This window comes from Salmo salar, chromosome 11 (assembly GCF_965601325.2).
Source record: "Salmo salar chromosome 11, fSalSal1, whole genome shotgun sequence".
NCBI classification, from domain to species: domain Eukaryota; kingdom Metazoa; phylum Chordata; class Actinopteri; order Salmoniformes; family Salmonidae; genus Salmo; species Salmo salar.
The window spans coordinates 7,435,583-7,450,585 of record NC_138301.1 but is presented as its reverse complement, the minus strand read 5'-3'; the positions used below and the strand labels follow the sequence as shown (position 1 = coordinate 7,450,585).

Below are 15,003 nucleotides of genomic sequence, written 5' to 3'. Positions count from 1 at the left end.
TGATTCAACACTCCAGAAAACGCGTTCCACTGCTCCAGAGTCCAATGGCGGCGGGCTTTACACCACTCCAACTGACACTTGGCATTGCGCATGGTGATCTTAGACTTGTGTGTGGCTGCTCGGCCATGGAAACCCATTTCATGAAGCGCCCGACGAACAGTTATTGTGCTGACGTTGCATCCAGAGGCAGTTTGGAACTCGGTAGTGAGTGTTGCAAGCGAGGTGTTGGGTGGTCCTTTGCATGGGGTGATGTAAGTTTCCTTCAACAATCAGTCTTCCAGATAGATGACACAGACACAGGAACCTTGGTATAAAACTCGAGTAACGAAATGCAATTGCAGACAGAGATTCACATACAGAATACCTCAGTAGTCTATAGTAAAGATCTGTGTGGCGAAACACGAGACAACCCTCCTTATACTAGTTGGTGTGGACAACCTACCGTCAATCATACCATAACATTGTTGCATTGGATTAGATACAAAGTATCTAAGATGAGAAAAACATGTCTAGACTGTGGTTTCTCACTACTATCTCGGCCTTGAGGCTGTGTGACTCAGCGGGTGCAGGCAGTTCTCAGCCTAAGAACTAAAGCAGTACATCTCCATTACCCAGTACTTTTCCATCATTGCGCATTGCAAGTATACAAAGGTTATCACATATATACAGTAATCATGGCATTGGTGTAGCCCCACACCCGACCCCCAGGGTAACCCCCAACAGAGGACAGTCAATTTTTACACGCTACGCGCTTCAGCATTCAGTAGTCCCGTTCTGTGAGCTTGTATGGCCTACCACTTTGTGGCTAAGCTGTTGTTGCTCCTAGACATTTCCACTTCACAATAACAGCACTTACAGTTGACCGGGGCAGCTCTAGCAAGGCAGAAATTTGACGAACTGACTTGTTGGAAAGATGGCATTCTACTGCAAATGTTTGTGTGCTCGATTTTATACACCTGTCAGCAACGGGTTTGGCTGAAATAGCCAAATCCACTCATTTGAAGTGGTGTCCACATACTTTTTGGCCATGTAGTGTACTTTTCATCAGACCCGGGTCAAATACACATATCAAATACAGAGCACTCTTTCTCTATCCCTCCCAAGCAACACTAAGGAAAAAGAAAGGTGGTAAGTTACGTAGGCATGTTTCACACAAAGTACAGTATGTTGGATGGATGACTTGAGCACTAACCCACAAATCACTGACTTGTATGGCTTGGTTTTATTGACTGTATTAACAATCTTTTTGAATTATATTTACAAAGTGGTTTGTTTCATTTACAAATGTGTTTTCCTCCTGAGAAAGATACCTACTCAGTATGTCATTGTCTGGTAATATTTGCATGATAAAGTCAGTACACCAAGCAGGGTTGGGGTCAGTTCCACTCAAATTCCGGTCAATAAACCCAGTCGGTATTAAATAGAACGTAGCGATCCTGTCCGACTGTGGGGAAAACAACCTGTGGATACCTAGGTTATCCCATTTCAAACCAATTTTGTTGTTGTCTGCTTGTTTTAGTTAATTCCAAAACTACATTTAAGAAAAGTACAACATGTCTGAAGATTACTTTTCAACATTGCCTGCTCTGTAGCGTTCTCACTACTTACACCATGCCCAAACGTCCGCGTGCGCCGTTGTGCGCAAATTGATTTTGTGCCCCCACACCAAACGCGATCACGACACGCAGGTTGAAATATCAAAACCAACACTGAACCAATTATATTAATTTGGAGACAGGTCTAAAAGCATTAAACATTTATGGCAATTTAGCTAGCTAGATTGCAGTTGCTAGCTAATTTGTCCTATTTAGCTAGCTTGCTGTTGCTTGCTAATTTGTCCTGGGATATAAACGCTGAGTTGTTATTTTACCTGAAATGCACAAGGTCCTCTACTCCGACAATTAATCCACACATAAAACGGCCAATCGTGTCGTTTTTAGTCATCTCTCCTCCTTCCAGGCTTTTTCTTCTTTGGACTTTATATGACGGTTCGCATCTAACTTTCATAATAAGGTGTATTACCACAACCGACCCACCGACCTCAGTTCATCTTTCAATCACCCACGTGGGTATAACCAATGAGGAGATGGCACGTGGGTATATGCTTCTATAAACCAATGAGGAGATGGGAGATGCAGGACTTGCGTCGCGTTCAGCATCACAAATAGAACTGACTTCTATTTTAGCGCTTGGCAATGCAGACGCTCGTTGGTGCACGCGAGCGGTGTGGGTGCAATGATTGAATAACATGTATGTGTAAATGTATTTTGCAACGCTCGCGCACGCGACAAGAGCGGTGTGGTCAGCATGTTAGAAAAACTTCCGTCATGCACCTTTTCATGACGATGCTAGCAGCCACTTGAGTGAGTTAGTGCTAGCTACCAACCGGATCATTAAGCTAGCCAAGATCAACAACACAAACAAACGGACTATACAGCTACAAGTAGTGGGTGGCGTTACAAAGGAGTTACAAACAGACTGTACTAAACAAGTTAAATGTCTTACCTGTGATTCAATGTTTTCCGCACACGTAGCCTACTTGGACACCACGTCTCCACATTTCCTGCTCTCCCACACCGAATAGACTGAAGCCACAGGGCTGTTCTCGTAGGCTTTATTTCCCTACGTGGGAGCATTGCGAACCGTAGGTCGGGATTTTTGACCTGGCTACATGTACTGTACATTGAACAACAGCTTTTCAACATGTTCTGTTATTTCTGTATAACAAAAAATCAACAACGAAGTTGCCTCTTTTACAATGGGGGTCAATAGGAAAGAATTTTGGTTTTCCCAAATTTGTGGCTGTGGTCGAGGGGAATTCCTTATTATTACGTGAATACCGACTGTGACTATTCAAAAAGTAAACGAAATTCCAATTCGCAATATCAGTGCACTTCCGGAATTGACTGGAAATTAAATGGAATTGACCCCAACCCTGACAACAAGTACTGCAACTTACAGTATGTAGTAAGTTGATTTGTCATCGAATGTAATTGTTTGCACCAATGAGAATGCATGATTTTATTCCAGTCTAATCTCTGTGCATACTGAATGGACATCAGACTCAATAACGTGATAACATGGTATTGTATTTCAAACATTGCTTATGTCAGACGCATCGTCACATAGGTGAAATGTTGAACTTTGGTTTATTCCACTAACTCATGAACTATTAAATGGATAGTTCACCCCAAAAGAGGTTTTCACATCTCAAAACTGGTCTGTAAAAACTGGAGTTCATGCCATCTGTTTTGTTGATCCTGCTACATGAATTATAATAAATCTGTAGGCTTCAATCCCATATGACTGGAAAAGTTTGCAACAGATTGGCAATAATGTTATATAGTAGGATCTACACGGCATAACAGATTGCATGGGATATGGATGAAATTGGAGTGTTTTTTTCAGAAACGGAATCTATACACATCAAGCCTCAGAAAATGGCCAGATAGAACAAGTCACCCATAGTTTCAGAATATATGTGTATGTTCGTATGGTTGTGTGTGTGTGTGTGTGTGTGTGTGTGTGTGTGTGTGTGTGTGTGTGTGTGTGTGTGTGTGTGTGTGTGTGTGTGTGTGGCTGATTCCACTCTCTTCCCTCTGTGTGTAGATGGTCAGAAGAAGAGGATATGTTTTCAAGTCACTCTAAGTACAGTAACATCCCCAAATGCATGGAGGCTTTCCAAAAACAAATACAACTAAATATTACATAATATAAGTTTAAAGGCTTGCACGGCTTCCAAGGCTGGCCTCTTCCCAAAGTTTTTTTATTTTATTTTATTGTGTTTATTTTTTCTCTGTTTCAGCCTCAATTAAGTTTGGAAACTGAGGAAGGGGTCATGAAAATGACTGGCTTGCGAACGCATTTGGCCCATGACATTTTTAGGATTAAAGAAGTTCCGCCCTATTTACCCTGTCACTCATAGGGGGTGGGGTTTGTTTTGCAGATAAAGTGGACGAGGTGTCACCTTCCCCGAATGCCGTGGACGTGAAGGTGGCCACCATTAAGCCACGCCCCTCCAGCCGCTGTTTGGTCACGCCTACTGACATGAATGTAAGTTACTCCACACAGTATAATATATTCCATTTAGCAGACGTTTCTATCTAAAGCATGGTATTGATCAATACTTAGTGTGTTGTGGACATGTTAAACTCTAACCCTACCCAACTCTGGTTTACAGTCCATGTACGACCGCCAGGGTGGTGTGGCAGTGCTACCACCCACCATGCCAGGCAGTCCTAGAGGGGGGGCATTCCTGGGAATACTTGCCAAGGGTGGCACCATGAGGAGACAGAAGTCCATAGGTGTGTGTGTGTCTAATGTATGGCCCCACTTTACTATGATTACCGTTTCCAGAGAGTAACTGGCTTCATTAAATGTGATGTGAACAAATTAGAGTGATCCACTTGCCAAATTGTGCTCTGAGGCGACAGTATTATAACCCATTACCCATACGCTGAAACCACAGTCGATGATGAAGCAATAGTATTTCATTGAAACTAATTCTATCCATGTTCCATCCAATTCATCACGCCACTCAGAGCCAATAGTAGCCCAAAGGCAGGTCTGTGTGTTATGACTGCACTAGCTTCAGTAGCTAGTAACTTCAGTATATGCAGTAGCTTGAGCATACTTTGTAATATTTGGAACATAGAAGGCAATCCTCACACCTGACCCATAGACAACTTTCTCAAACTGATTACAGAATTTAAAAAGTTAAGTGAACTATCCAAAAAATGTATCTCGATAAGAAAGATGAAATGAAATAGAATCACACATGTACAATTGACAGATCTCTCTTTCTTTCTCTCTATCGCTCATTCTCTCACTTTATTTCTCTCTCTCAGGTATAACAGAAGAGGAGAAGACGCTCCTCACCCCTCCCCCACTCAAGTTCACCCGCAGCCTCTCCATGCCCGACACGTCCGAGGACATCCCTCCTCCCCCGGCCATCTCTCCCCCGTCTCCCCCCTCCTCCTACAACTCTCCATCCATCTCCCCCACGCCAAGGGGCTTAGGCACCACCCGACCGGGCCTCACCCTCAATTCTGCTGGAAAATGTTCCAACACCACTATCCTTGGCAACCGCATGGTAGATGTAGGGACACTAAGGCGAGGTTATCACCGCCAGAGCTCAGAACAGTACGATAGTAGAAGCCGAGGACGGGCACCCGTGCCCGAGAACCCGTACTCGGAGGTGGGCAACAAGGCGCTGTACGTGCCTGCCAAGCCGGCGAGGAGGAAGGGCATGCTGGTCAAGCAGCCCAATGTGGAGGACAGCCCAGAGAAGACCTGCTGTGCCCCGCCCTCAGACACCATTTCCATGCCGACCACACCCACTGAGAGGACCTTCTCGTCCATTCCCATCCCCACCATCATCGTCAAGGAGCCGTCCACCAGTAGCAGTGGAAAGAGCAGCCAGGGCAGCAGTATTGAGATCGAGCCCACCACGCCCGAACACCCACCCTTAACGCCCGGGGCAGGGGGCAGGGGGCTGAGGCCTGAAGACCCCATTGTCAACAATCCCTTTGCGGCTGCCATCGCAGGGGCAGTGAGGGACCGGGAGAAGAGGCTGGAGGCGCGGAGGAACTCGCCCGGCTTCCTCTCCACCGACATGGGGGATGAGGACTTGGGAGACCCGGCCCAGTGCCTACGCCAGTCCAAGTCTATCGATGAGGGGATGTTCAGCAATGACGAGCACCTGCAGAGGATAATGGCTCCCCCGCCGGCCGCCAACCTGCTGCAAGAAGGGGGTGATCGTGGGGGTAACGTGACAGACTTCAACACCCCTGAGCCCACCCAGGTGGTGAGGGAGCCCCTGACCGCGCGTACCGGCCAGTACCCCAACCTGGACAGCCCCGTCAGTCTCCCGGCCACTCCGCCCAAGACCTACAGCTCCAACGGAGGAAGGGACTACCTGCACCCCGTCACAGGTAAGGCCCTGGACCCTAACTCGCCCCTCGCCCTGGCGCTGGCGGCCCGGGACAGAGCCATGAAGGAGCAGACACAAACAACCATGGCGACACAAGCCCCACCCCCTTCTCAACCTCAACCGCTCCCCAAGAGCGATGCCCCCCAGTCCCTCCCTCCCAACCCCCACAAACCTGGCCTCAATCAGCCCCTCTTCATCGATACCAAGCTCCGCTCCAACACCGAGACAAGCTTCGCTACCTCCACGACAACCCTGGGGCGAGGCAGAGGGGTAGGTCTGAGGAGGCAGATGACGGAGCAGAAGTACAAGTCGGATGGAGTGAGGGAGGAGAGGCAGCAGGCGGAGCAGGATGCCGGGCTGCTGATGGTGCACACCAAAAACAGCCCAGAGGGGGAAGACAGGGGGCAGGAGAACACACCAGCCCAGGACAACAGTATCCCCAGTGAACTGAGAGACCCCAACCAGCCAAACCCCCCCACCAACAGCCACAGTACCATGCCCCTGCCCCCTGTGCCGCGGGGGAAGAGCATCACGGCTGGGGGGTCGGTGGACGAGCCAGTCAAGCTGCCCTTCCGCATGCCCCCTCCCCCGCTGGCCTCGGTGGACATCGAGGAGGTGGAGGAGTTTGTCTTCTCCGAGCCCTTGCCACCGCCACTGGAGTTCGCCAACAGCATCGACATCCCTGAGGACCAGGCAACGGCCATCGCTGAGTTGCTCAAGCAACGGAACCAAGAGAGACGCAACGGGATGGGGGACAGGGGGCCAAATCCACCCCCATACTACACCCACGGCCCACCCCCTGTCGGCCAGTTCCGACGGGGAAGCGGGATGTCCAATTGCGTGCCCCCACCCTCCTATCCCCCTCCGACCCCTGACGGTGGCTTTAAGCAAGGTGTCACTGACTCAGGCATCGAGGAGGTAGACAGTCGCAGCAGTGGAGACCCCCATATGGAGACTACCAGCACAATTTCCACAGTTTCCAGCATCTCTATACTGTCGTCGGAGGGCGGGTACAACAGCGCCCTGGAGAACACTTCCATGGTCTATACTGATGGCCAGGCTTACCTCGATGACCGACCCCCCGTTCCCCCCAAGCCCAAAAACAAGCCCATCATCAACAAGAACACTGCACTTTACCACGACGTCCTCATGGAGGAATCCCTGGACTCCTTCGGGGTGCCCCCTCCTGTCCCTCCTCCTCCACCCGGGTCCATGTCCCCCCCGGACCTCCCCAGGACCCCCTCCCATCGGTCGTCCAAGCTGTGGGGCGAGCCCCCGGAGCTAAGGAGCCCGCCCACGTCTGACCCTAAGGCCACAGTTATCAATGAGTTGAGCTCCATCTTATCACAGATGTACCGGCCCAAACAGGGGGACTCCTTCGACTCACCCACCACAGGGGCCAGGGGCGGCTTTGGAACTAGGTAACACATAAATCTACCTTACCTTTGACCTTTAACATTTACGCTGACACATCTCACCTTTGACCTTTAAACAAACCCCCTACCCTCCATCTCCAAAGAGCCAAGCTACGGCATTAAGAATATTAGATGGTCTATATCTTCTCTTTTTATATATCCATTTGCTGATCAATTATTCCCTATAAAACAGCGAGATAATGAGCTGATGTGTTGCTAAGACCAACCAATAGTCATTTGGAAACATAAGCCTAGCTAGCTACTGTCATCGTTTTAAAGTGCTACTCTAGCCCAAGGTTTTCCAAAATCGGTCTTCGATGTTACTACTCAGCTGATTGAAATAACCAACTCATCATCAAGCTTTGATTATTTGAATCAGCTGTGTAGTGCTGGGGGGGATACCCAAGACACCTGCTACTGGGTCATTCCACCAATAGAGTGCCTTTTGGGTACTGTAATTTGGTAAAAAAGAAAGAACGTTTTTATTAAATTTGTATTTCTAAATTTTAACATTCTGTCATAAGGAGTACATGTTCAACTTCATAAAAAAGGTGTTCCCCATCTCAAGAAAAAAAAAATACTAGAGTAAGTGCCAATTAAAGTAACATGGTTGACCGTATCTGGGTTAAATATTTCATCTTAAATCAGCTGTAAATTCTATGTGAGAATGCTATTCATTGACTACAGCTCAGCATTCAACACCATAGTGCCCTCAAAGTTCATCACTAAGCTAAGGACCCTGGGACTAAACACCTCCTTCTGCAACTGGATCATGGACTTCCTGACGGGCCACCCCAGGTGGTAAAGGTAGGTAACAGCACATCCGCCACGCTGATCCTCAACATGGGGGCCCCTCACGGGTGCGTGCTCAGTCCCCTCCTGTACTCCCTGTTCACTCATGAATGCATGGCCAGGTACGACTCCAACATCATCATTACATTTTCCGATGACACAACGATGAGACAGCCTATAGGGAGGAGGTCAGAGACCTGACCGTGTGGTGCCAGGACAACAACCTCTCCCTCAACGTAAACAAGACGAAGGAGATGATTGTGGACTACAGGAAAAGGAGGACGAGCACGCCGCCATTCTCATCGACGGGGCTGTCGAGCAGGTTGAGAGCTTCAAGTTCCTTGGTGTCCACATCACCAACAAACTATCATGGTCCAAGCACACCAAGACAAAACGACCCCAAGGCACTACAGAGGGTAGTGCGTACGGCCCAGTACATCACTGGGGCCAAGCTTCCTGCCATCTAGGACCTTTATACCAGGCAGTGTCAGAGGAAGGCCCTAAAAATTGTCAAAGACTCCAGCCACCCTAGTCATAGACTGTTCTCTCTGCTACCGCACGTCAAGCGGGACCGGAGCACCAAATCTAGATCCAAAAGGCTTCTTAACAGCTTCTACTCCCAAGCCATAAGACTGCTGAACAATCCATCAAAATGGCCACCTATTTACACTGACCCCCCCCTCCCTCCCTCCCCCTCCATTAGTTTTTTCACTGTTGCTACTCGCTGTCTATTATCTATGCATAGTCACTTTACCCATACCTACATGTACAAACTACCTCGACTAACCTGTACCCCTGCACATTGACTTGGTACCCCCTGTATATAGCCTCGTTATTGTTATTTTCTTGTGTTACTTTTTATAATTTTTCACTTTAGTTTATTTAGTAAATATTTTTTTAACTCTTTCTTGAACTGCATTGTTGGTTAAGGGCTTTTAAGTAAGCATTTCACGACATTTCACGACCTGTTGTGTTCGGCGCATGTGACAAATACAATTTTAGTTTATACTAAGCCTTCTGCCACCATTACATCAACTATGGCATCAACCTTATTGGCAATGGCCAGAGCTCCTGCTGGCACAGCATGTTTATGCTCCCTCCTCAATAAGACCATTGAAAACTCAGTATTTCTGCCCATTTGATAACTTGGCTAGTGCCCCTTAATGGAGGTCCAACATAACATACACAATGCACGGATGACCTATAGCATATGCATAATGTCAGAGGCTTAGCTAGCATTGTGGATATAGTTAGCCATAGCTATCATTGTAGTTAGCACATAGCTAGTGTAGCATTGTGGCTAACGTTAAATGCACAATTCAGAGGACTTAGCTAGTATTGCAGCTGAAACCATCTATAACAGCGCACAACAAATATAATTTTGCTAGCATTGGGCTAATGCAAACCATATCAGTAGATATAGTAGATAAGGTAGCTCCAGGAATAGAGTGCCTTTTGAGTCCCTTTGATATTTTAAGTAGAATGTTTGAACCAATATTGAATTTTGAAATCATGTTATATTAAATAAAGTGCCCTTTAATATAAACCACATGGAAAATTCAATACATCTGATTTATAATATAAATCAGCATTGTCCACCGTCATGTTTTTCCGACTTCTAGGAAGATTTTAACCCACTTAACCCAAACATTTTTTGTTTTGTGGTAGAAAACTGAATGCTAGAAATATGTTCACAATTTAATTTCTTGCATTCAATTGCCCCTTCCTGTTGCACATATCAAGCTTCCCTTCCCCCTGCCACAAAGGGATTTCCAGTCAAATCAAATATCATTTGTCTTGATCATGTTGAGGGAGAGGTTGTTATCATGGCACCACACTGCCAGGTCTCTGACCCCCTCCCTATAGGCTGTCTCATCGTTGTTGGTGATCAGGCCTATCACTGTTGTGTCGTCAGCAAACGTAATGATGGTGTTGGAGTCGTGCTTGGCCATGCAGTCATGGGTGAACAGGGAGTACAGGAGGTGGACGGAGCACGCACCCCTGAGGGGCCCCAGTGTTGAGGATCAGTGTGGCAGATGTGTTGTTGCCTACCTTTACCACCTGGGGGCGGCCTGTCAGGAAGTCCAGGATCCAGGTGGGAAAGGGCAGTATGGAGTGCAATAGAGATTGCGTCATCTGTGGATCTTTTGGGGTGGTATGCAAATTAGAGTGGGTCTAGGGTTTCTGTGATAACGTTCTTGATGTGAGCCATGATCAGCCTTTCAAAGCACTTCATGGCTACAGATGTGAGTGCAGGTTACCTCGGTGTTCTTGGGCACAGGGACAATGCTGGTCTGCAGACTCGGTCAAGGACAGGTTGAAAATATCAGTGAAGACACTTGCTAGTTGGTCAGCGCATGCTCAAAGTACACGTCTTGGTAATCCTTCTGGCCCTGCGACCTTGTGAATGTTAAACTGTGTAAAGGTCTTACTCACATTGGCTACGGAGTGCGTGATCACACAGTCGTCCGGAACAGCTGGTGCTCTCATGTATGCTTATAGAAGTAATTTAGCTCGTCTGGTAGGCTCGCGTTACTGGGCAGCTCGCGGCTGTCCTTCCCTTTGTAGTCTGTAATAGTTTGCAAGCCCTGCCACATCCGACGAGCATCGGAGCTGGTGTAGTAGTATTCAATCTTAGTCCTGTATTGTACGCTTTGACTGTTTGATTGTTCGTCGGAGGGGATATCGGGATTTCTTATAAGTGTCCGGGTTAGAGTCCCACTCCTTGAAAGTGGCAGCGCTACCCTTTAGCTCGTGGGGATGTTGCCTTTAATCCATGGCCTCTGGTTGGGGTTTGTACGTATGGTCACTGTGGGAACGACGTCCTCGATGCACTTATTTATGAAGCCAGTGACTGATGTGGTGTACTCCTCAATGCCATCGGAAGAATCCCAGAACATATTCCAGTCTGTGCTAGCAAAACAGTCCTGTAGCTTAGCATCTGCATCATCTGACCACTTCCATATTGAGCGAGTCACTGGTACTTCCTGCTTTAGTTTTTGCTTGTAAGCAGGAATCAGGAGGATAGAGTTATGGTCAGATTTGCCAGATGGAGGTCGAGGGAGAGCTTTGTATGCGTCTCTGTGTGTAGAGTAAAGGTGGTCTAGAGGTTTTTTCCCTCTGGTTGCATATGTAACATGCTTGTAGAAATTAGGTAAAATGGATTTAAGTTTCCCTGCGTTAAAGTCTGCGGCCACTAGGAGCGCAGCCTATGGATGAGCATTTTCTTGTCCATGTGACTTAAGAGGTCCAGATAACTTTTTGGTAAAGAATACAGTGATGAGTAATAAAACTGTCTCCTGTGATAAAATGAAGGGCACTAAGAAAAACGGCATCCAGAGGTTTAAGAGTAGAGGCAACTGCACTTTGATAAATAGTATCCACATAATCAAGAACAGGTAAAGGTTGACTGCACAATTGCCTAGAGAGAAACAAGATATTCTTCTGTTCCCTATGAGAATTTCATTAAAATACATTTCAATTCAAGAAGCTGAATTTATTTATTGGCGTGTGTTAGGTTTTTATTTTGACAGATAATACAAGAAGGTTCCCTGTAGCTTTGAGGTCTTTCTGGGAACTGTTGGGTCTAATAGATTAATGAGTCCTCAGTGTTTGACTATGGAATGTGTTAGAGCCAGAAGGGAGAGTGTGGCCTATATAGCTACCTGGTTGGGGGGAAAAAACAATCCACCTGCCTAGTGAGTAACTTCTCCAGTGTTTGTGTTTTTGTTTTTTTTAGAGGGTAGATCAGCTTTAATATTGCAGTCTTACTGTGGCTTCTACCACTGTAATTGTCTGCATCATTTCCAATCCCCCATATATATATATATTTCTGTATATATACAGTACCAGTCAAAAGTCATTCAAAAGTCACCAGTCATCACTCATTCAAGGGTTTTTCTTTATTTTTACTATTTTCTACATTGTAGAATAATAGTGAAGACATCAAAACTATGAAATAACACATATGGAATCATGTAGTAACCAAAAAAGTGTTAAACAAATCAAAGTATATTTTGTATTTGAGATTCTTCAAAGTAGCCACCCTTTGCTTTGATGACAGCTTTGGACACTCTTGGCATTCTATCAACCAGCTTCATGAGGTAGTCACCTGGAATGCATTTCAATTGACAGATGTGCCTTGTTAAAAGTTAATTTGTGGAATTTCTTTCCTTCTTAATGCGTTTGAGCCAATCAGTTGTGTTGTGACAATGTAGGTGTGGTTTTTAGAAGATAGCCCTATTTGGTAAAAGACCAAGTCCATATTATGGCAAGAACAGCTCAAATAAGCAAAGAGAAATGACAGTCCATCATTACTTTAAGAAGGTCAGTCAAGAATATTGCTTGGGCCAAGAAACACGAGCAATGGACATAAGACCGGTGGAAATCTGTCCTTTCGTCTGATGAGTCCAAATGTGCGATTTTTGGTTACAGCTGCCGTGTCTTTGTGAGACGCAGAGTAGGTGAACGGATGATCTCCACGTGTATTTCCCACCATAAAGCATGGAGGAGTAGGTGTGATGGTGTGGGGTGCTTTGCTGGTGACACTGTCTGTGATTTATTTAGAGTTCAAGGCAGACTTAACCAGCATGGCCACCACAGCATTCTGCAGCGATACACCATCCCATATGGTTTGCGCTTAGTGGGACTATCATTTGTTTTTCAACAGGACAATGACCCAAAACACACCTCCAGGCTGTGTAAGGGCTATTTGACCAAGCAAAGTGATGGGGTGCTGCATCAGATGACCTGGCCTCCACAATTACCCGACCTCAAACCAATTGAGATGGTTTGGGATGAGTTGGAACACGGAGTGAAGGAAAAGCAGCCAACAAGTGCTCAGAATATGTGGGAACTCCTTCAAGATTGTTGGAAAAGCATTCCTCATGAAGCTGGTTGAGAGAATGCCAAGAGAGTGCAAAGTATCAAGGCAAAGGGTGGCTACTTTGAAGAATCTAAAATCTAGAATATATTTTGATTTGTTTAACACTTTCTTGGTTACTACATGATTTCATATGTGTTACTTCATAGTTTTGAAGTCTTCACTATTATTATTTTTTCCCCCCCACACCTTTATTTAACCAGGTAGGCCAGTTGAGAACAAGTTCTCATTTACAACTGCGACCTGGCCAAGAAAAAGCAAAGCAGTGCGACAAAAACAACAACACAGTGTTACACATAAACAAACGTACAGTCAATAACACAATAGAAAAATCTATGTACAGTGTGTGCAAATATAGAAGAGTAGGGAGGTAAGGCACTAAATAGGCCATGGAGGCGAAATAATTACAATTTAGCATTAACACTGGAGTGATAGATGTGCAGATGATGATGTGCAAGTAGAGATACTGGGGTGCAAAAGAGCAAGAGGATAAGTAACAATATGGGGATGAGGTAGTTGGGTGTGCTATTTACAGATTGGCTGTGTACAGGTACAGTGATCGGTAAGCTTCTCTGACAGCTGATGCTTAAAGTGAGAGAGGGAGATAAAAGACTCCAGCTTCAGTGATTTTTGCAATTCGTTCGAGTCATTGGCAGCAGAGAACTGGAAGGAAAGGCGGCCAAAGGAAGTGTTGGCTTTTGGGGGTAACCAGTGAAATATCAAATTGAATCAAATCAAATTTTATTGGTCTGCTGGAGCACGTGCTACGGGTGGGTGTTGCTATGGTGACCAGTGAGCTGAGATAAGGCGGGGCTTTACCAAGCATCGACTTATAGATGACCTGGAGCCAGTGGGTTTGGCGACGAATATGTAGTGAGAACCAGCCAACGAGAGCATACAGGTCGCAGTGGTGGGTAGTATATGGGGCTTTAGTGACAAAACGGATAGCACTGTGATAGACTACATCCAGTTTGCTGAGTAGAGTGTTGGAGGCTATTTTGTAAATTACATCGCCGAAGTCAAGGATCGGTCGGGTAGTCAGTTTTATGAGGGTATGTTTGGCAGCATGAGTGAAGGAGCCTTTGTTGTGAAGTAGGATGCCGATTCTAGATTTAATTTTGGATTGCAGATGCTTAATGTGAGTCTGGAAGGAGAGTTTACAGTCTAACCAGACAGCTAGGTATTTGTAGTTGTCCACATATTCTAAGTCAGAACCATCCAGAGTAGTGATGCTAGTCGGGCGGGAGGGTGTGGCAGCAATCAGTTGAAGAGCATGCACTTAGTTTTACTTGCATTTAAAAGCAGTTGGAGGCCACGGAAGGAGTGTTGTATGGCAATGTAGAAAATAGTAAAAATAAAGAAAATCCTTGAATGTGTATATAGGGAGGTAGAAGTTGTAAATTGATTTTATTTTTACTTTTTTATATATATGTGTGTGTGTATATATATATAATATATATATACAGTGCCTTGCGAATGTATTCGGCCCCCTTGAACTTTTCGACCTTTTGCCACATTTCAGGCTTCAAACATAAAGATATAAAACTGTAATTTTTTGTGAAGAATCAACAACAAGTGGGACACAATCATGAAGTGGAACGAAATTTATTGAATATTTCAAACTTTTTTAACAAATAAATAACTGAAAAATTGGGCGTGCAAAATTATTCAGACCCTTTACTTTCAGTGCAGCAATACTTAGCACCACAATACTTAGCCTTCTACTTCCAGCTTATACATACAATGTACATTATACAGACACAATATATTTTACATTACTTATCTTTTTTTGTTTGTTTTTAGTCCCACCTTCCAGCTACCCTCAACCCCTCCCATATACATCTGAAGACCATCCATTTTTTATTTCTAATTGCCATATATTTTTCAACTGTGCTGTGATGTTTCACAAACCTTTCTATTTTCATAGTTTCTACAGATTGTAAAGTAAAGATACATTTTTTTCAGTATTATTATATTATTGA

General features: G+C 45.4%; 1 protein-coding gene across 1 annotated transcript in view; it reads left to right on the top strand.

The window, feature by feature from the left end:
• Positions 1–15,003, top strand: part of LOC145858981 (SH3 and multiple ankyrin repeat domains protein 2) — an 84,174-nt gene that overhangs the window by 56,279 nt on the left and 12,892 nt on the right. The window contains exons 5-7 of the mRNA XM_082957688.1: positions 3,947–4,053; positions 4,181–4,304; positions 4,848–7,353. Of these exons, the coding sequence (XP_082813814.1) occupies positions 3,947–4,053; positions 4,181–4,304; positions 4,848–7,353 (2,737 nt within the window). The remainder of the gene's footprint in view (positions 1–3,946; positions 4,054–4,180; positions 4,305–4,847; positions 7,354–15,003) is intronic.